The sequence below is a fragment of the Varroa destructor genome, unplaced genomic scaffold, assembly GCF_002443255.2.
Source record: "Varroa destructor unplaced genomic scaffold, Vdes_3.0 BEIS01000005.1, whole genome shotgun sequence".
Taxonomy (NCBI): Eukaryota; Metazoa; Arthropoda; class Arachnida; order Mesostigmata; family Varroidae; genus Varroa; species Varroa destructor.
Window position 1 is genome coordinate 4,108,771 of NW_019211458.1, and position 21,875 is coordinate 4,130,645.

Below are 21,875 nucleotides of genomic sequence, written 5' to 3' on the forward strand. Positions count from 1 at the left end.
TTCTTGACTAACATTTATAGTTCCATTTTTACTTATTTGATTTCACTTTGAGGAATAATTTAGTCCGCTAAAGTGATTATACTTCTCAATTACTTGAGGATCGAGAAAAAACAAGTTGCGCAAAAAAATTACGAAAAAAACATTTTTATGAAGTGCATCTAATTCAATGCGCAATGTTATATGAAAAGATCTGCAGTGCAAGTGCTATACTTTTTGCCTCCACCAATGAAGTTTACATATGATGTGGCGTGCTCACACAGCCACTGCCATCGTCACAGAACTATCTGAAAATATCGTTTTAGAATTCTCAAAGGAAACACAGAAGCAAACGGGAAAATACCCTCTACAACGACTCGATTTATGCATTAATAGCGTGATGGTTGAGTTCCAATTCAGACTCGCTGCCAAAAGTTTGCCGAGAACTGAATGAGAATGCCTTAAAAAATATGTCCAATCAAATAAAGTTAATTATTAAGTTGTTGCAGAAGTTCCAGTAGTTCTAGGAATTTACAATCATATATATATATATATGCGGAGAAGGCCAAAAAGAAAAAGGTCTGTAGTGGAGAGAAACATTCTTCACACCATTATTTTTCGATTAGGCCACAAGCAGGCTCAAGCTAAATAATATGACGCCAAATTAAAAGTTTTTAACTTTTCACAGTAGCCAGCTGCATCGAATAGAAGACCTTTAAAGCAGTGGTTTTTAGCACTGAAAAATAAAATCTTATTTTTTCACATGAATACTTTGATAAAAAAAAAAATAAAAAAAAACATAAGAATAAACAGTTCTTTGAAACTTTTCTGTTTCGTTCATCTAAAAGTAAATAAAATTTTTCCTATTGGCGTTATCTATTCCAACTTTAAAATAGTCGTTGCAGTGCAAGGTAATTTCAGTTTAGAATACCTGTGGCGATATATTTATTACGATAGGTACTTTAAAACACCTTTACGCCGCGATTGTATTTCTTAAATAACACGTGAATAAAGAACTCCTCTGAAATTGTGTCACTCGAGACGATCTTCTTTGATTTCCCTTTAAACAAAATTGGTCCAAAAATAATAAATTGAATTTCTAAAAAGAACGCGTTTAGCACTAAATTAGCACTAAAAAAATATTGACCATATCAACGGCATACTAAAAATACTGATATAACATTACGTTTTTGTGGATGCTGTGAATCTTATGATAGCACTCGAAACAAAAGTAACTGTATTCCGCTATAAGAATCCTCCAAGACGACCTAAGGCGATGCAGTAAGGAAATAAGACACCTTCTTTTTACTACTTAAAATGTATCGCACTGTACTACCGATACAGAAACTGAACGCAAAAATATGCACTAAAGGATGTTAATTTAAATATGTGCATACATTTTTCTGACTCATTAATGTTTAACAAGCATTGGTGGCTCAAGGGAGATTTGCACTATGCTGTTGAATTTCCCAGGTTTATGAATGTAAGCATTTCTGGCTGCATTTAATGATATGAGTCACATGTATAATAGCACACTTACTGATTTAAACTTCGATTACTCGACACGACGAGACAAGAAGAACAAGATTTGCTAAAGAAGATACACCAGATATTTTCCGTAAAATGGAGCACTGTCAGGAGGTGCAAATTGAGGTTAAGGATTTGCAAGTGTTATTAAACAGAAGACCACAGAAAAAAAAATGCCATCTGTTGATGTAACGTACTGCACATTAATAAACTTTGATGTACAGTAAAACTGGATAGTGATTTTATGAGAATATATACTGTACATGTGGCAAAGTAAATAATAAATACTTTTTGTACATAAAAGGGGGAGTAGCACGTACGAAGTTAGGTGTCACTTCAGAGAAGTTTACATCGCTTTTATAGATACGAATCGTACTTGTACAACAATAGACTGATTTCACTAATTTGAAGACGATATAGATAACTACTACGCAAAGTATGGCGTGGGCAGAGATTACGTTGCATAATTTCCTTACTTTTTTTAGGTCTAGAATAGTTTTATTTTCATAATATTGGTTAATTAACGCTAAAAGTATTTTAAATCACAGATATCATGTTCCCAAAAAATTACGTTTTAAGATTAAGAAGTCTGTATAGCTTTCTACTACCATGGAGCTGTGTTCCTATTGCCTAATATTATTTACACTTCTTGCACTGTTAGCATTTGCTTGCTGTAATATGGAAATAGCTTAGCTTCTACTAAACAAAATAAACCGTGTTTAACACTAAGCTGGAATATGGGCTTAATACCCACCAAATCTCATCCGCTTTTTTATTTGCAAACATTTTAAGTTTTCTTGACACATGGTAACGTGTTTTCATAGTGTGAAGACATGATACCTTGATTTCGCATCAGGGTCTTAAGTTGTACAGATATCTTTTATTATTACAGTAGTAACCAAAGCGACGTAAAGTGGTCTTTTCACCCAAATCACAACATCTCTGAACAATCATATTCCAACAACAATCATTTATTTTTATTTGGTAATGACAATGCTCATTCCTTAGTGGTCTAACTATATGCGACATTAGATACATGTTCCTAACGACTAGAAAAGCAGACAGCTTCCTCAGCTGTTCGTGTTTTATCAAGACTCATCTTTTAGTTTATTTGGCTCTCAAAGTACGTCTTCTTTTTTTTTATTTTTTTTAATGATTGATTACTGATTGGAAAGATTGGCACTGCGCTACGTATGAAACCAGCTGTAAAAACTATATTTTTAGATTTCTTTCGGGATCAGCTTCCGTCTCTTGTTCAAGATATATACACAATACTAATATGTAGTAATTGCATATCTGAAATATACTTTTTTTTTAATCAATTACAATATGCTTTATAATTCAGATCAATTAATCTGAAGACCATCATCTAACTTTATATCTCACTGTGAATTTCTCTCGTTCACACCGTTTGTGTAGGCATACTTATATCTACGACATGTACATCCAGCAGAATAGCATTAAACGGCGTACAAGTTCACATGTTTTCGCCTGTTGGTTACCCAAAATAGCGCTGCTGCAACGTTTTCTAAGATTCGCGGCGATCTAATACAGTTATTATACATGCTCTCAGACTTCGTTCCTTAGATATATTTATTCTTCTAAGATATCTCAAAATATGACATTTATAATATGTTGAGCACCCTGCAAACATCCAGCCATAAACAATAAAAACACATAAATGACCTTTTCCAATTTGGCGCCGTTTTTCTCCTTACCTGACCCAGAAATGCCCTTCATTTGCTATGTGTGCTTTATTAATTTAAGATAATGTTTTGGTTCTGCTGTGTAGGAAGCAATACTAGTGAGCACTTCTGGCAAAGACCAAACTTTCAGAATTACACACTTAGTAGTTACTCGGGTATAAGTTACGTACTTGTATAGCAGATTAAAAGGCTATACAGTATATAGCTGTTAAATGCCCGCTTCTTACAAAGAAGTCATTTAGTGTGAATATATTGTAATCGAATATTTTTTGTAGTATTTCATGTTGAATTTTCGAAGCGCGCGGTGTAATTTATCGCCACCTAAAAAAGCGTTTTCTAAAACCTGGGGTTACGAGACCTTGCTAACTTTAGTTCGACAAGGTTTAAGCACGGGGGTTAAAAAAATGCCGGAAATTGGAGAGAAACGTGATGCATCATCGCTAGGGGATACCACTATTACGGATGTGGCTGAACAAAAAAAACCTCGAACCAGCGCTGAAACTCGCCTACTCAATCAGGTACATCCAATGGGACTACTTAACCCACCCCTGCTTGTTTCAGTTTTTGCGTTATTAATCTAATATGAAAACTTATCTTACTCAACTTATAGGGTTACTTGGTCTTTGTACTACTAGTAAAAAGATCCTAAGCTGTTTATAAACATTTAATTGCGCGGCCGGTTAAATTTGTTGTCGCCTGAGCGCCGTGACTAAACCTTAGTACACTTCAACATGTGAAGTAAAGCACACAATTTCATAACTTAGAGTAAAAGAAGGAAAAAAGTATTTTTGTCTTTCAAGTGTTTCCTAACGCGTTGTACTACTTTTTCTTTGACACGGTAAAAGGATTGGTCTGTTAATATGGTCAGCTTTGCAAATAATTGATGCAAACATTGAAATGTTTTGCGTAATATTTTAGACTTGTTACATTTTATTTTGTTATAACTCATCGCGTGCCACAGACCGAAGCGGTTGCTGCGCCTGATGGATGCAAAACCTTGAAGACTTCAGAGACAGATAATTTAAAAAGCAGTTCGTCAAATGCGGATTTTGAACAAAAATGGAAACTCAAAAAGTTTGCCATGTGTCTCATGTACTGTGGGAAAGGGTACCTCGGCATGCAGAGGAATCCTGGCGCAAAAACGATTGAAGAGGATTTACTCAGGGCATGTCTTAATGCAGGATTAATTACGGAGGACTCGTACAACAATCCACAAAACATGATGTTCCAAAGGGCCGCTAGGACAGATAAGGGTAAGCCGCTTCGTCAAAGACGCACCAACCTATATTAGATATTAATACGTTATGCACAAATTCTAGACTAAACACAATGTGCATTACACTTAATGAAGGTGTGAAAATGAAGTTCAGCAGGGTCAGCGTTTGTGTAAAAGCTTTTGATATATTTAGTGGATCTGTAAACGGTGAACTTGCATAAAGCTTCTAATAAAGGAGAACATGTTTGGGTCCAGGCGTATCTTTTAACTGGAAGGTCTGGTGCAAGGCGACACGTTTTGTAATAATATTTATTTGAGATGACTGTGAAGAAACGTGATTCTTGGCGTAAAGAATTTCACAACTGTCGGTTCGGGACTATTTTTGGATGTTGGCACACCTGCTTCTAATTAAATTCCTTTAATCATATGTTACCGTTTTTTAGTGCTCGATACTAACTATGCTTTTCTCAACGAGAAGGGAATCCAAACCTATTTTATTTAATGTTTCTTTTGCTCAAATAAAAACCGGCGCTAATCGTTCGTATACAAGTGAATATTCTTTCAATTATTTAAGAACGTGTGGTATTACTAAACAGTGATTGGCTGCCTTTTTTTGAAGTATAGCTTTTTTGTGGCTGCTTTCGCCAGCTCTTTTTATGCTCAATTGAGAAGCAAAAATAACGTATCTAGAATTTTCGTCTGAATATATCGCTTACATTTTTTTTCATTTTCTCAGATTTCACATGCCAAAAACCTGCTGTAACAATTACCAAGAAAAATTCAGAATCTTCAGCAAAGTCTATCTTAGATACTTTTAGGAACTGCACTTTCGACGACCTCAAATGGCTGTATGGGATGCGAGTAATAAAACACAGTATGTTAGAAAATGTTTCATAAAAAATTTATTTTAAGATAGCTAAGCTAGGTTAACATGCATATTGTTATTAGACTGACGAGTGAGCTTAGCCTATTCTACCATTAATTCAGTTAACTAATCTGATTCGAGCAATTCACATCCAGCTCAACATGAGCTTACAGCTCGGAAACAGACTAGCTGTTCATGCGTTCCGATCATGTTCTATGTGATACGTTATTCCTTTACAGATACTTTATCGGTTTATTTCAGGACGAATTAGTTAATTATACAGACTCTAAAATATTATAGCTTGATTGAAAACCTACACTTTTCTGAGCTAGTTACTTGGTTACAATTTTTCTGAGAACTCCTGTTGCAAAATAGTGTTATCGCGAGCCAGTTTTACGGCTATAGTACACTTATCTTCCTGATTATGTTAATTCATTGCATCATTTCTGTCAAAGCTGTAATTCTATAACCGTGTTGTGGTAATTGCGTACCCTGCTGTGCTAATCTCGATAGCCTGCTGATGTAAAATTTAGCATAACTTGAATTGTGATATATACCAGCCGGTATTCTGTTGCACGGCCGCTTCATCGTACACCTTTGCACTTGTCTTCTTCTCTCATTAAAATGTTTACGAGAATTAAGAAGTTTACTTGATGTTGCATTCATTTGCAGGTTGTAGCTAGCTGGCCGTGATGATTCTCTTTTCCTGGTTCTTAATCAGTTAATATCTTAGCAGCATTTATGCCGCTATAGCTAAAGACAGATTGCCTACCCCATTTTAAAAAAATTCTAACAATCACGTTGTTGCGCTGTAGTTATCTGATCAGCCTGTTCTACTACAGAGTTGTCGAAAAATTACTGATAATTTTTTTTAGCTACAAACTGGGGTAATAATAACGAAAAAAACTTCAAAATATTATTGAAAGTATAAAAATATAGCAGAAGTAACATGTAAGTGGAAAACTTACATTACAATAATGGTATAAGCTATTGATGGAGGAGGTTGGAACCGAAAAAAATTCAAATAATATTTGGCTATAAGACAATCTCATTATAGAAATTTTTCAAGCAAATAGATAGGGCAATGAGGTACCATAGAACATCCCGCCCGTTCCTCAGACTTAAAACCAATGGTCTTTTCGTGGGAATATCTTAAAAGTAAAGTCTACGTGAGAAAGTCAAGGACTCTAAAAAATATAAACGCGGCAATTAAGCATTAAGTGAAATATTTGTTGAAGTTGCGTATCAACAGCAATTATCAACAGTGTGTTAATCGAAACGGTAATAATTGCGAACATCTGTGGTAGGAAGAAAAGTCAAATATAGAATTTGTGTAGATTCTTTTGAATCTATGAGCAATTGAAATGTTATTCAAATATAAATAAAAGCTAAAATTATCTTGATTTACACTGTGCATGCATTCTTTGGGACACCCGCTATCATTACATAATTTAGCAATTGTTCATCAGCGTTTACTAGAAGGATGGCTATAAGATTCCTTTTTGACGCATTTACCTATTCTTATTGTGTGAACAAGTCCTCGGAATCTCCTTTTTGGTACAGCATCGAAGACTTTGCTCCGCTAAAAGGTCAAGCCGGGTGAGTCTTGTTGGAGTTATATGGGCTTTCCCGGCATGCTAGTCATCTGCTATAGTAACCATTTGTTAATGCTAAAATTTGAATGGCTGCATATGCATTCTTACCAATGCAATGCACTCAAAGAGATGCGGACTAGCATCCTACACGGCTCCGTCTGGCAGAATATTCAGGCACATTTGCAATGTGCCATCACTAGCGTAGCTGATGGTGTAACAAAAAACCCTATGGGGATAATATTTCTACTAGTGATGACAATACCATTGTAGACTTACTAAACTTACCATTGTCACAATGGCTTGCACATGCTAAGATTGGCGTGCTTATGTAGTTTTTATATAAGCAGAGGCTGCGCTCTAGTAGCTCCAATGAATTGTACATCTTCTGCTATTCTCTTTTTCGTGTGCCCCGGGAGTTTAAAAAATAATATATAAAAACTTTGGCCAAGTAGCAATAATGTTTGACCTAAAACCTCTCATTAAACTAGCCGAATGCGCTCCTTTTTATCCATGCATCGCAAATTCGAATGTTGAAATCGCATCGAATCAAATCAAAAATCAGCTATTGGTGACTTGCAACATCAGAATAAATAATTTAATTCGTACGCATACCTGAAGATTTCGTTGGGCAATAGAATATACTGTTTACAACGAAAAACCAGTGCTGCAAAATTACTTTTAGTTTTAATAAGCACACAGCAGCACCGATTTAAATTCTTGATCATAAGAGTTAAAGTCTAGCTTATAAAAAAAACGTTGCACGCACAGTAGTAGCATTAACCATTGTTTTAGAATAAAACGAACTATACTGACGCTTGGTTCGAACTTAGACTGCCACGTGTTATTAAATTTAGTAAACAAATAGTTTAGTAGTATGATCTAGTTTATAAGATTTTAATGGTTACAGGTCTGAGGACTGAGTAGGATTGAACGTAGAATATATTGACAGTAATTGAAAAGCATCATCTGCGATCATTACTTAACATTTTCGTTAGCCGCAAAATTGAATTAGAACAAGTTGAAAAAGCAAGTATCAAATACACCAATAATGATCTAATATGTTACTCTCCCTGTAATGAACTAACAATAACGGTTTACGAATTAATACATGAAAATTTTTGCGTTTGCTATGCCAGGATCAAATGATATAATAAGCAGGTTAAATTTAAGCGAACATACAACTATAGCAAAAAGTTAAGGTATGTGTTCTCATGTTCCTTAATATAACCATACGAGACTGACTATGACTGTCTAAATTATTATTCTGCTTATACTTCAAATCGACTTGTTATGTATTTTTTCTTTCATTAGGTGTGTCGGCAGCTCGGCAAGTCGTTTCCTTGAAGCTACCAACAACAAAAGGCAGCCCAGAAGAAATGACAGGGGCCATCAACGCGAGACTTGTTGACCAGATTCGTGTGGTTGGACTCAAAAGAGTCACGAAGAATTTTAACTCGAAGAACAATGCCGATGCCCGGACATACAGTTACGTTATGCCCACCTTCGCATTTGCTCCGCCAGATGTAATTGCTAATGAAAAGTACAGGCTTACATCGGACAGAGTCGAAAAGGCTAATAGCTATTTGAAGGTAATCTGAAAAACAGGTACAGTGTTACAGTCTTTGACAAATGTTTTGATTAAGTTGTAAAGTTCTATTAAGCTTACGTAAATATAACATTATATACTTCTCAACAAACTACAGACACTACTTTTAGTAATAGAATCAACGCGAGTTTTTTTAATGTACTTTGTTTACATTATATATATATATATATATATATATATATATATATATATATATATATATATATGTTTAAAATGATTTAGGTTATATGTGACCTAAGGTAAAATATTAGGCACTTTCGTTTTTAGTTTTCTTTCTCAAGTGAAGTAAGCTACGTTGTTCTGAACAATTCTGAACACTTATAATTTTACAAGGCCTCTAATCCCACAAGGCATATAGGAATAAAGTGGATCTATATATAACAAAGCATATATATATTTATTACTGTTATGAAATGAATTTCAAGTCCAATATTCTAGTTTATACTAGATGTACCAGGGGGCTATGCTGACTAGTATTTTACTAAGAGTTTTACGGAAATGCACAAGTGTTAACTTCACTCGATGTATTTGAAACAGCGAATTTGTTTCTTTTGAGATGCCTAAGGGTGTAGCTGTCGAGAAGGAAGATGCTATTATTCTAGTTACACAGGAGAGGTCCACTGCTGCCTCAGGCACGCAAGGGAACTGGCTAAAGCAACAATTGACTGTAAATGTAAAAAAAACAGTGAAGGTAGTATAAGACCTATTTGCTAGAGGATACTGAGTGTGTAGTAAGTGCAGATTGATATCACAGTATAACGATAATCATGTATCTTCTAAGATCTTTTTCTAAGAATGTACTGAATCGATTTCATCCCAACAAAGTTGCGAACATCGTAATATGCAATTCTACATCCAAACTTGAAAAGCGATTTAATTGGGTAAAAAAAAGCAAATTTTATAATGTTTTCCTCTCAAAGGCTTTGCTTTTTAGTGTGGCTTTTGTATAACTTCCTGCCGTAGAAATCGATAAATGTTATAATCGAGTACTCTGTAAGCAAGTAATATTTTTAGTACATCAGTGACATATTAATATAAGATAAACGTTACTACTATGAATAAAGATAATGTAATATCTTTGTTAGTTTTGCATTTATTAATTAAAGTTTCAGTGCATGTTTTTTTTTAAGAAAATCAGCAGTTTTTCAAGTTGATGAAAAATTAAGTATATAAGAATAAGTAAAGATCAGATGGTGTTACAAATAAAATGTTTTTGTAAATTTTTGCGATATCAGTGCTTCAATGATGCAATCTTTTTACTTTTCCTAAATAAATAAAAAAGCACAAAACAACGAAACAGATAATATTATAATTAATAAACAATATTAGAATACTTAACAATATTGAATAGCAATTTGTGGCCCTCGTTTGCCCAGAGTTAACGATATTGCATACTGTAGCATCTGCCATGATACATTCATTTTGGTCTTAAGATTCGCCTCAGTGATACCCAGTCGGTGAAACTTTTTGTACTTATTTAAAAATTCCATTATTCTAACAGGGAGCCCTTTGCAGGGCTACGCTCTGCGTAATATAATGGCGCAGTGTAACGTAATGGTAACCCGTAAATCTGAAATCTGTAATCATATGGCCTAAATAGTTTTAGTAAATTCACTACCTGATATCGAGTATCGCTGTTTAGCTGTAAAACGGTCAGTTCTTTTCCAGTACAAAAGTTTTTTAATCGTAGTGCACCTATATATATATATATATATATATATATATATATAAGATGTAGCATCCAATTGGACCACCAATTTTTTACTATATAAAGTAACAAACTATATCGTACTGTGTACTCTACCAAGAGTACGCAGTTTATGATATAACACGAGAAACGATTAATATAATAATACGGGGCAGTAATAAGAGCGATCTAACGGTAAAGTCCATCGAAATTTCCAACATTCAACATATAAATAGTGTTTTCTCACGGTGGACGCTTTCTAGTTGAGAATTTACTCTATCCTAATGAATATCAGACAAACCTTTCAAAAGAAGGCCAACTACATACATGCATAAGTCTTACGCTTTGTGCTTGGCAGAGTTAATAAAAAAGTCGCCATAATTATTTCATGAGCCTTTTTGCGCGAAGACATGCTTTTATATAGTGCACAAAATATAAGCAAGCGGAAAGCAATGCTTCGTGATTCCTCTTATTCTTATATATGTTTCTTAGAGAGGGCTAATATTTACAACTAAATACCCCTCGCGACATATTCCAGCATTCGTTAACTGAAAGTAATGTCAAATTTTACCACTAGTACCAGGACAAGTAGTACTGTTAGCGATTCTGTTTTGGAATTATTTCATATGAAGCAATGAAACAAAGACAGGCTGTTAATACGTCACAACGTTAATAATTATCCAAAGGAAGTTTTTTTTTTTTTTAATATTTCATAGAAGAAAGCATTAGCCATGAAAAACAATTATTTGCGTTTATCGTTATGAACTGATATAACTGAATACAAAACAAAATAAGAATAAATTATTCTATATAAAGTGCAGATATGCAGTTCTTCATTTAATCGGAACTTGAAACAGGGTACGAAAGGTCCTTTAAAAGTCAGTTGTTCTACAGGTGAGCATGTCTAGTTGACTAACTTATATTTGCAGAGTTCCCATAGTACATAGTATAATGAAAGCTCTGTTACTAATGAAACACTATTAAAAGAAAATAATTTTACCTCTCAGGAAAGAATAACTAGATCAACATTACCGATTTTACAAACTTCTTTAATTTCCAATTTCAGTTATACTTGGGCAGTCACAACTTTCACAACTTTACGGCAGGGAAATTGTCTAATGATCCGTCTGCGATGAGGTATATTAAGGAGATTGAATGCAGTCAGCCCTTCCTCGTTGATAATTTCGAGTATGTGCAAATACGCGTCAAAGGTCAAAGCTTCATGCTTCACCAAATCCGTAAAATGATCGGGCTTGTCATTGCTATTATGCGCGGCAATACAGAAGATAGCATTATTAAGCGTGCCTGGGGTCCTGAAAAGGTGCGGAATCATAGTAGTTTACCTCACTACTTAATATTTAAAATTTTTTCTACTCCTCTAAGGTTCCCAAGTGTCTACACTTGAAAGTAAGAACATTAGAGACAACATAAACATTGTGCATAATGTATATAGGAATCTAATTGCACATTTTAATTAAATCTAAAGTAATGAAGGCAAGAATGTTAATTGAAGATAATTGTTGTGTTACGTGCATAGTTCCAGTAAAAAAAACCTTTAGTTAAACCAATACTTCGTGTACTTTCAGTATTGCATGCTCTGCTAGCTCGTCGCTGTAAATACGTGGTCGTATTGACACTAACATATTTAGAAAGACAGTGGTGACCGTATGCTTTAATGCAAACAGAACCACAACACAACTATAGCGAAGTAATGAAGTTCAACTTGCTGACCTGAATACTCTGATTTCGCTGATTATTTTTTTATGGCAGGATTACTTCGCGAATAGTACCAAAATAGCAGGACTTTTAAATTAGCTGTTTATTGGAATTTGTAAACTCTTACATAAGAGAACTTAAAACTATTGTAGCTTAGTAATACCGGGCCAATATTTTTGCAGATTGTTTTTGACGAATCTTTGGTTTTGGAGGCCAAATTTGTAGTTTAAATTAAAATAAGGAGATTTTCACTCTGCGCAAAAACTAACACCTGATAATCTTCTGATATGTGGTTTATTGCGCCGTTATTAAGAAACATATCTTTTGCTCACAGTGGCGAGCAAACGTCAATTTAAATTAGATTTGAAAACGATTATAAGGCTAATGCATACTACCGTACAATTAGATATAATATTTGTGTATGTGATATGCACACAGTTTATAGGCCGGTGGTTTCTATTGACTTATGATGGGGAATGGAATTGACTACCAAGCATCTTCACTAAATTACTCGAAACCTCGATTACCAATTTTGGGAATCTTTGACAACCATATCAAAAATAGCTTAAGGTGGTCTTTTTGGAACTCAAAAGGGCGACACTTTTAAATTCTGACGAAAACGGAAAGAAAATGCCGAAAATTCATTTTTTGAAACGTTCATCTCTGAAGCTTGTTCAACACGGAACATTTAATCTTCCCCTTAGTGCAGTTATATATATATATATATATGAAAAGTTCTTCGAATGGCTTCATATAACACTAATTACGGCATAAAACTTTAAGAAAGAAACATACTTTCTGATTCAGGGTATTTGGATAGTACCGATACGGTATGTGGCTTGATAAAATTTTCAACCTCGCAATCTTCGCTTCGAATTACATATAATGCAAAGGAACCAATGTGGCCTCGAGCTTTCAAATTTGTCAATAATATTCCTATAATACAATTAGCGCTTCAAACAAAAATACATCATCAACTCATGATCTTGACCATTGAATAAATGTTTTATTAATGTCACTCGGTGGGCTGAGTGAAATAACCTAGGTATCTTAGGCACACTTGCAAGGACCTTAGACGACTTGAGCTTCATGTATGTATCTGCATGAGACGTATATCACTGATCAAAAATTAAACTATTGCTGCTACACTTTGAGTAACACCATATTACAGCGAAATCTGTGACATGTTGATCAACTCATTTAAGCAAATTGAAATGTCGTTGTCCCTTGAAGCTAGCAACATTTAATGCCTGTTGTGTAAATTATTACTTACGCTACTGTTTGGCCCTGCAGGATTATGTCCCATAGCACATAGCTTTTCACATAGTTTCACATAGTTTCAATATTCATACTTAGTTTGCTCTGCATTTATCTCGTTCTTTATTAGAATACGTGTTAAATCATAATGTACATTTTGCCGAATTACTTCAGTTGATTATACATAGAACCTGTAAACGAATTGTTCGGTATATAAATATTGTTGAATAGTTCTTTGTATATCTCTGTTGTTGCTTTTAAGCTGGATATCCCAAAGGCGCCGGCACTGGGATTGATGCTTGAACAAGTACATTACGATCGATACAATAGTAACTATGGAGGGGATGGTATGCACGAGGAGTTAACATGGACAGAGCGTCAGCCGGACATCCATACTTTTAAGCACTCATATATTTATCCAAATATTTGGAGCACCGAAAAGAACGATGACAGGTTAGTATTTTAAAATTAGGACATCGGACTCGTCTTATTTAGGTTTATAGATGCAGCTATAATTATAATAAACCAAGATTTCAGAATGCGCCTATGAAATAATACAGGTTGGTGGTGTCCTCCAATGTTCTTTAAGGCCATATTAAATGACCTACTGTGATATCTGTGTGCATGGACCGCGCTCTGTTGATGTTTTTTATCCTGAGCAGAATGGTGCCAAACTATTCTACCAAGTCCGGCATCAATATTATGAGGTCCGATCATTTCACATTAAAATCAAAGGATGTGAATAATTATACAATTTCATCATTTTCTGGCTGCGGGTGTGGAACTGAAGATGTCCTCTAACCAAGATATTACGTGTGCTCCGGTATATATGGTATGCGGAGTTAGTGAAATTTTGATTGTTTGACATGCTGGACGAGTTTCCATCAGCGTGGCCTTTAAGTTAGAAACAAGATGACTGTCATCGCATAAATTTATTCATGCATAGAATTGTCATATCATGTCCACCTTGTTTGTTCCTATCATATATTATCTTGACTTGAAGAACGAAAGAACTTGACCTCTGCAGAAAGCTGAAGTTATTTCAAAAGAAAGTTTCAAACGTTTTTAAGCAAACATATATCTTACGTTCCCTATCTTTGTCTTGTGTGTTACAGTATGGGGTCATGGATGGCCTACTTGCCTTTACACTCGTATGATGTACGAGAGCACGAAGTTAAGGCATTATGTATGCACCAGATTCAAGAGGAAGACTTTGAAGCCGGTGATCCAGACGACGACAGTATAATAATAAACAAATGTCAAGAACCTCGACCGCCAAGATAAGAAAGAGGAAGTTATCCAATTAGATATCTCATAACTTTTATGTCCTAATTAGACAAGACATATTATACTTTGCTTCCACGAAGTGTTCGGTCAATAGCGTCATCTTATTCTTTTATCCTCTGCCTTCGTTGTTTGAAATAACTTTTATTTGGTACATCGGCTTGCTCCAATTTTATACTAGTTTTGAGAACAACAAGTATGAATGTTTCAGTTGTTGAACCTATGAGGTAGTCAATTTGGCAGTAGAATTAGTGAAATGGTTCTATGATGGTTATACAAATCCTTTGCATCATAGTAAGTGCTGAAAATAAATATTCAGTGAGACCATATAGTTGTTTTGATTTGCATATAATCGAAAGTGTTTTTAAAAACTATTGCTCGGATGATTAAAAGGTTTATACAATTAAGATGACGAAAAACGGAACTGGTTGCGGGGCTTGCGCCGCATTTACACAAGTGAGTGCAGTCCTAAATGAGACACACAGAAGCCGTTTTTAGTAAGGCACTACATATGCATACCCTTGATTCACTCATTATATGTGCTACTCTAATTAGGGTATGGGTAACACTGTTAAACCTATCGTAATGCTTCTTCCTGGATGAAGTCCCTTCTAAAAATGATCAAAATCTATTTTTTTATAGGCTTATCTGGGTAAACTCAATTTAATGCTAAAAATGTTAGAACTTCACTACAGACCTAAACTGTTACCGCTTTGGTCTCTATTACAGCTCTTACAAGTCGCCGAAATCTTTATTTATTAACATTCTTTATTAACAAAATGCTACCTAGTACTCCTTCTCAATACATAAGTCGTTTCCTCAGTGCTAATTATCTAACTGCTCCGTCTTATAGGCTGCAGTCACAATTTGGCCTGACCTGAAGATTCTTAGCACTCTGACCGACACTTCAACCTAATAATTGATTTCGTCACGACATTATGACCGTCGAAACTTTACTCCTCGTCAGAACTTCAACTCGATCGCCTCTAAAGCGACGTTTCCCGTCATTTATTACATTAAATCCCCCGAAATTTTATTTTATTATTAATGATTTTGCTTCGAACGGATCTGCCCCAAACCAATTATTTCTAATCAATACTATTTACTGCTTTTTGACAATCTTCGATATTTTATACGCTTGTTTAATGTGGTCGTAATTTAGCTATGAATACAATATAGCTCTATGCAAAAATTTTGCATAAAGTTTTGTTTTAGTCTATAATCTTGTTGTATTATATCCTAGTGCAAGCTTGTTTGCTCTGGCAGTTTTCTCTAGGATACTTAGCTATCTCCAGCGCATTTCATCTAATAGAAAACGTGATCTAAAATACACGCAAGTCATAATCAATATTAATCAAATTTCCATAATACGTAGAGAGCTCCATAAATTCACTTCCTAAATTTATGCTAAGGTATTTGGATGTAAAAACTTGTCGGTATGTTTAACTTAAAACAACGACAGAAAACAAAAATGTTCTGACAATTGGTTATAAGCGAGTCTACAGGAAGAAAAGGGTTAATAACATTTGTTTCTACTGTTGTAATCTGTTACAATAACCGACTGATAAGACAGCATATATATACAGGGATTTTAAGTCTAGATTTCCTTCGACTGGTCTTCAACAGTTTCATAAGCACATCATCTATAGGTTGAGCTAGTGAACGAGAGCTCGCTCCATTGAGGATATAAACAAGCTTGTAGCCGTGGCGGAAAGCAGTGCGCCGTCATCGGAATTTGAGTAGCTATTATCTAGTCTCTCCAGGTTAGACGAATTTCCACACAGATTAAAAACCGTTTTGAGAATTTACATTATTTAAGGTTTTTACGTGGTTTTCGAAAGATTCAAAGGATACTTCCAAGAGGTAAATCGAAAGCTTCTGAATAGACTTTAAATTTAAGAGACTCGGAAAATCGAAAATCGGTTTAAAGAGCTACTTTTGATAACTTCTGATTTTTGATACATAAAATTAGAGACCATTATTGAGAGAATTTTTGAGACCAATTGGACCGATCAGCGGAGCTCGAATGATCGAGATGGCTCTTTTGCTTCTATTGAAGTTTTTGGTTTCTTAAACAATTACTTTTTGAAGTTTAGTTTAGTGAAACACGATTACTATTGAAAAATTTTTGTAAAGCAAAAAAAAGGGATAGTTTAAACTTGACTAATGAAATGTTTAAGTAATGAATTGGAAAAGTAGTCAAGATAAACGAAGTTACCTTGGTGAAACACGACCGCCAGGAGCAACAAATGCAAAAAAGATCGTTGAAGTGTCTGTTTTTCTCTGCATACAGCCTTAGAAGCAACATATAATATTGTACTGTATGTACATTATAGTTTATTGTGAAACATGCTTTCTAACTTCTTAATTGAGTTTGTATTCAGACACGCACATGATATCCCGCTGTAAATAAATGAATGTTTAATGACTTATGGTCACCGAAAAAGCACTGTCTTCAAAGATCCAGCAAAGTTCAGGTGATTGTAAGGCAGTGTAGTTGTTTGCACGAGGTTTTTCACACCCACTTTTCAAACCAATCTGAGTGGATTCAAACTTGTGGATAAATTTGTACAGACTTCTTGAATTTTTGGAAGTTTTATAACCTTTGAAACGGTTGGGTATTTATAGGGCAAAATAGACTTAACTCCAAAATGCAGTATGACGTTATATGCTGCCTCGCTGTACCTTCTTACCGCACATAGCCCTTTGATCTCAATATCTCTTATAAAACTTAGCTTCATATGATACTCATGTGAAGTTCACGAAAGATTATCCCTACCGAACTTCTGGCTAGAAGCAAATTTAGTCCCGTACCTACTGCGTTATTATTATTTTACTACTATTGTACTGCTGGATTATATTATATTAATAATACTGCAATAATGGTTTGTTAATAATTAAGAAACTTACATCCTTTTAAGTAAATCCGTCTAAAAAAATATTATAATAACATAATAGTGGGAAACAGAAACAGTCAGGTTAATGACTTAAGCATTACTATTAAGCAAAATTTTTAGTACGTTAATTAAGTGAATCTTACACTATTGTTATTATTATTACTACTATTATTAAGGGTTATTATCATAGAGGCTCGTTGCTATTTGCTCATACCAGGTTCCATTATGTTGCAAGCGCGGCACATATATGTTATATTAAGGTAATTCCGAGGGACTACACACTGATGTTCGTTGAGTTATATTAATGTGTAAGGTTTGAAATGCAACGGTTTCATCCAGTAATCTAGGGCATCCGCTGCGTTACAAGAGGAGCGATAACATTACCATTGAACCTCAATTTCATACGTATCTCTTTCACCAGCAGCCCATTGAAGCCAAAGCTCGTTGCTATTGAGGAACTTGCCAAAAATGTAATAGCTAGTTGAAAATGAAACTAATATTATAAATCATAACGAGCTATATTGCGGCAGTCCAATCTACGGTCATCAAATACTTTTTCTTCTCGAAACCCATGCCTACTTCTTTACTTTAGGTTAATAGAACAGAATATTTCTAACTTCTTCTGCAACACTAGTTCAGACTAATTTCGGTTGGGTTTGCTTATAATAAAATCAAGAACGCTTGCATGATGTGGCTTAAATACGCCCAAGAACGTTCATGCACCTGCCTGTTTATAACCAAGTATATTTTTGATGATTGTTCAAATTTGGCGCTTCGACCATCTAAGTAAGAGAGTAGCGTCATAGATGACGTGAACCATGACGACGACTGTTTTTAGTCAAATTTTGGCGCGCATTTTAACAGATATCCATTACAGGCATTTGGCGTCGGTCAATTGTTGTTGAGCTTACTGTCTTGGATCTCTGTCTCGGTGTGACTATTTTCTAAGATGTACCAGAACGAGGTTAAAACCGCACCAAAGATTCGTTTTGCCAGGCTTACCGAGCATGCCATGGCTCCTACGCGGGGTTCTGCAAATGCCGCCGGATATGATCTGTACAGGTGCGTTATTTTGTTCTTCAATAGTGTTGTCGTTCTTAGGAAGATCGCAAAGATTGGGCCGATAAAACTCAAACTACGCGAAAACAAGGTAATTAATTTAATACGATAACGTACTGGATTCGAAAAAGAACAATGTTGTTTCCTTTCACAAGGGAAGTTCCCGTGACATCATAGAAGGGTTCGGTAAGTAAAAATTTGTCGAATTGACTATTGATATATATATATATATATATATGGAAGAGGTTCTCGAGGCGGTGAGAACGGAATTTTGGTATCTATTGCTATACATTTCACATATGGCACATATGTAAAGTCATAGTATTCGTTCTTGATGTTTCTAATTGTAGTGCTTATACGTATACTGTGCCTCCTCGGGGAAAGCAGTTGATCATGACGGACATTCAGATTGCGGTGCCAGAGGTAAAGTTTGTTTTTAAAATCGCAGCTTTTGTGGTTTACAACAGAGAATACATAAGGTGTAATCGCTGACATGGCATAGGATGGCGTCCGTATTTTGTAGGAGCATAGCTCATAGTTAGTCGCGCGTTTTCATCCACTTACTATACTACAAAGAATGTGCGTTAGTTCTTATATGGTATAAAGACATACACAGTCACAAAGACGACAGCTGATCTTCTGACTTTCTCCTGCAGCATGTTAAAAATTATAAGGCAAGACTAAATAAAGTTTCTTCGAGTAAATGTATTTTAGTTAGCATTCCAACTTTGTCATTTTGTTTTGTCATCGGTTTATAAAAAAATGTTTTCCATTAAATAGAAAAGCATATTAATGTAAAAAGTTTATTAAAAAAATTAGTTAATTTATTATTTTAAAGGGATGCTATGGACGCGTGGCGCCACGATCTGGTCTCGCGTTGAAGAACTTTATTGATGTTGGGGCGGGAGTCATCGATTACGACTACCGAGGTAAGCTCAATAGGTATTATCATGCATAAGGTATACTAGGGACAAAGATTATGACCGCATGTAGAAATAGCTCTATTTATTAATTGCAAATAGACTTAAAACAGCGATTCTTGAAATTCAATTGAAGTCTTGGTCGTTCAAAGATGCATGGCCCATATAAATCAAATTACGTTTCTCATCAAAGCAGTTACTAATATCAACGTTCGAAGGAAGTATGCTGTCTCTTACTAGCGCAATCTTATTTACTCATTTCTTTCTCAGTTCATTCATTTCCATGAGCTATATGTTTTGGAACCGTTTTTGTGGTTTTGTTGAATACACATATTCTACGGAATTATAGAAACTTACTGAGCTAATACATGTGAGTGATCGATGAATGGGAATAATACGACGAATGTTAAAAAATAGACACTTGTCCCTTTTTTTCTGTCAGCGACTAAGTAATTATAAGGTATGATTGGATGATAGACATTAAAATAATTTGATATCACCTAATATTTGTCAGCTGAAAATTTAGGTGTTCAATGTAATGTAGTTACATAGTAAAAATTTACTTTCTGAAACTCAATTTTTTGCTTAAGTCAATTCGTTGCGCCTTTTATTTATGCAAATATCATCTAGTATTTCCTTTAGCTCTGTATAGAATTTATTAATCTTATTTGGTTTCTCTCATAAAACAAAAATTATTTTTTAAACCTCTCTTTTGTAATAAATTGTCTTGAATTGGAATATGATTTTAATGAAAATCGCTTCATTTTACTTCGTTTACTAGCGCATCGCACCTATTTTGTATATTCAGTAGCGGAACATATCGAATTGTTATATATCGTATTTTTTTCAGTGAACGCTACATATCGCAGTCAAAGTAGCACCACTTTAATAATGCATTGTAGTAAAGTGCTGATCTTTTGTTTTGAAATTTAGTACTACCGAGTGATGCCTAACAACTGGATGCAACAATCTTGTTGCTTGTTTCAAAGCATTACCGTGTCTTTGTTTCATATATATAACATATGTATAATATATTTGGCTATTACTTTAAATACTAGGACCTGCTACGCTTTTATATATGATAAGAAATCCTATAAAGATATTATGTCCGGGTAATCACGAAAGTACCCGCAGACTCCCTGCTCATGTTAGGCTATCGAATGAATGACTTTAAATATAACAAGCTATAGGTTATCGTTTCGTTTCAGTCTGTATGTATTCTAAAGAATAACAATGAGATAACTACTCGAGCACCCTTGCTCGATAATTTCGATCACTATTGTATGGTTGAGTGTTATAATTCAATAAAGAAGCCTGTCCTTTCATAACAATATTGTTAATTATCTTTTTGCAAAAACAAGGTGGGGTTAAGGAGAAAAGAAATAAGGTTTAGTAATTTTATCAATCGTAAAAGTTGTAAGGGATGAGTGAAATTAGTAAATTGGACGTGTTTCTTCCTTTGCAGTGAGTGGAGTATTTGATGAGTGGGTTAATAGATGCATAAAAGTTGTAAGGCGTCGTCTCTGTTAAGTATATTATTACCGATGCTAACTAAACTTGAGCATCTGATTAGTTGATTGAGATTAGGAGAGCACTAATATTGATTAAAATACAAAAATGACTAATCATGCGCGTTAGGTCTAATCATATTTTTTACGTCTAACAAAATGCCGCGGCCGACAGTAATACTAAATATGAACTGTGCTGGAATGATCTCTGTGTTTATCGGAATTTGATCGCTTTAATGAATGTTCGGCAGATTAAATCAGCTGTACTCAAATACTCATCTTGTGAAATGTATTTCGGCTAAAACAGTTAACACTTTAGTTATACTACATATTGTTAATAAGGCTTAATAAACAACTTTCAATGCTTTTCGTTTCATTTGCTCTTATCGACAGGCAATGTGGGTGTTGTACTCTTCAATTTTGGCGTGGAAGAGTTCAAAGTCGAAAAGGGAGATCGCATTGCGCAGCTGATCTGCGAGCGCATCTTTTACCCGGAGATCGAAGAATGCAAAACTCTAGATGAAACTACACGCGGAACTGGCGGTTTCGGTTCAACCGGCACGAAATAAATTAGTGATCAATAACTGTCAGTAATCTTTTATGTCTACTCTATCACAGAACGAATCGCACAAATTTGCGAATTCTGAAAAAAACTAAAAAGAGAACCATCGAGTAGTGCTCGATTTTATATTTCCTGAGGCAGAGTTTGCTAAAATGATTTCACAGAACTACGTCTAAAGAGACTGCATAAGTAAATAACATCCGTGTTGAATGGACAATTGAAAAAAAACAGGTATTTATACACACATTAGGAAGGGTTGTTTATGAGAGACCTAAGCTTTAGCCGGACCTTCTTGCGAAGATAACGAGCATGATATAATTAATTGTTAAAGAGCAAACTAAAGACTATAGTAAACTTTAAATCTATTTTTTAATCTTTCTGAGTGTTCCTTATATATGTTCCATATTCTGGTACTATTACAAATTATATGACCCGTTAAAATTTCCTTTTTGTAGGAATTTCTAGAAAAATATTAGTTATTATCGGTAATGCAT

General features: G+C 34.7%; 2 protein-coding genes across 2 annotated transcripts; both read left to right on the forward strand.

Annotated features, from left to right (window-relative positions):
• The first annotated feature begins 2,559 nt into the window (after positions 1 to 2,559).
• Pus1 (Pseudouridine synthase 1) lies at positions 2,560 to 14,762 on the forward strand. The gene is made up of 7 exons (XM_022807024.2): positions 2,560 to 2,626; positions 3,485 to 3,727; positions 4,171 to 4,462; positions 8,197 to 8,474; positions 11,245 to 11,499; positions 13,414 to 13,604; positions 14,267 to 14,762. Exons 2-7 carry the CDS (start codon positions 3,491 to 3,493, stop codon positions 14,433 to 14,435), a joined length of 1,422 nt encoding a protein of 473 aa, XP_022662759.1. The 5' UTR covers positions 2,560 to 2,626; positions 3,485 to 3,490; the 3' UTR covers positions 14,436 to 14,762.
• Positions 14,763 to 16,508: 1,746 nt separating this feature from the next.
• Positions 16,509 to 21,754, forward strand: dUTPase (Deoxyuridine triphosphatase). The gene is made up of 4 exons (XM_022807025.2): positions 16,509 to 18,394; positions 18,742 to 18,814; positions 19,230 to 19,320; positions 21,213 to 21,754. The coding sequence occupies exons 1-4, from the start codon at positions 18,282 to 18,284 to the stop codon at positions 21,386 to 21,388; spliced, it is 453 nt and encodes a 150-aa protein (XP_022662760.1). The 5' UTR covers positions 16,509 to 18,281; the 3' UTR covers positions 21,389 to 21,754.
• Positions 21,755 to 21,875: the final 121 nt, after the last annotated feature.

What these genes read in the sequence shown, in the direction of transcription:
- Pus1 (XM_022807024.2), top strand. Translation starts at nt 3,491, where the DNA reads ATGTTGAATTTTCGAAGCGCGCGGTGTAATTTATCGCCACCTAAAAAA. An exon ending in AGGCTAATAGCTATTTGAAG is followed by an intron (nt 8,475 to 11,244) that starts GTAATCTGAAAA and finishes TTCCAATTTCAG; the next exon opens with TTATACTTGGGCAGTCACAA. An exon ending in GTGCCTGGGGTCCTGAAAAG is followed by an intron (nt 11,500 to 13,413) that starts GTGCGGAATCAT and finishes GTTGCTTTTAAG; the next exon opens with CTGGATATCCCAAAGGCGCC.
- dUTPase (XM_022807025.2), top strand. Translation starts at nt 18,282, where the DNA reads ATGTACCAGAACGAGGTTAAAACCGCACCAAAGATTCGTTTTGCCAGG. An exon ending in GCCGGATATGATCTGTACAG is followed by an intron (nt 18,395 to 18,741) that starts GTGCGTTATTTT and finishes TTCTAATTGTAG; the next exon opens with TGCTTATACGTATACTGTGC. An exon ending in TTCAGATTGCGGTGCCAGAG is followed by an intron (nt 18,815 to 19,229) that starts GTAAAGTTTGTT and finishes ATTATTTTAAAG; the next exon opens with GGATGCTATGGACGCGTGGC.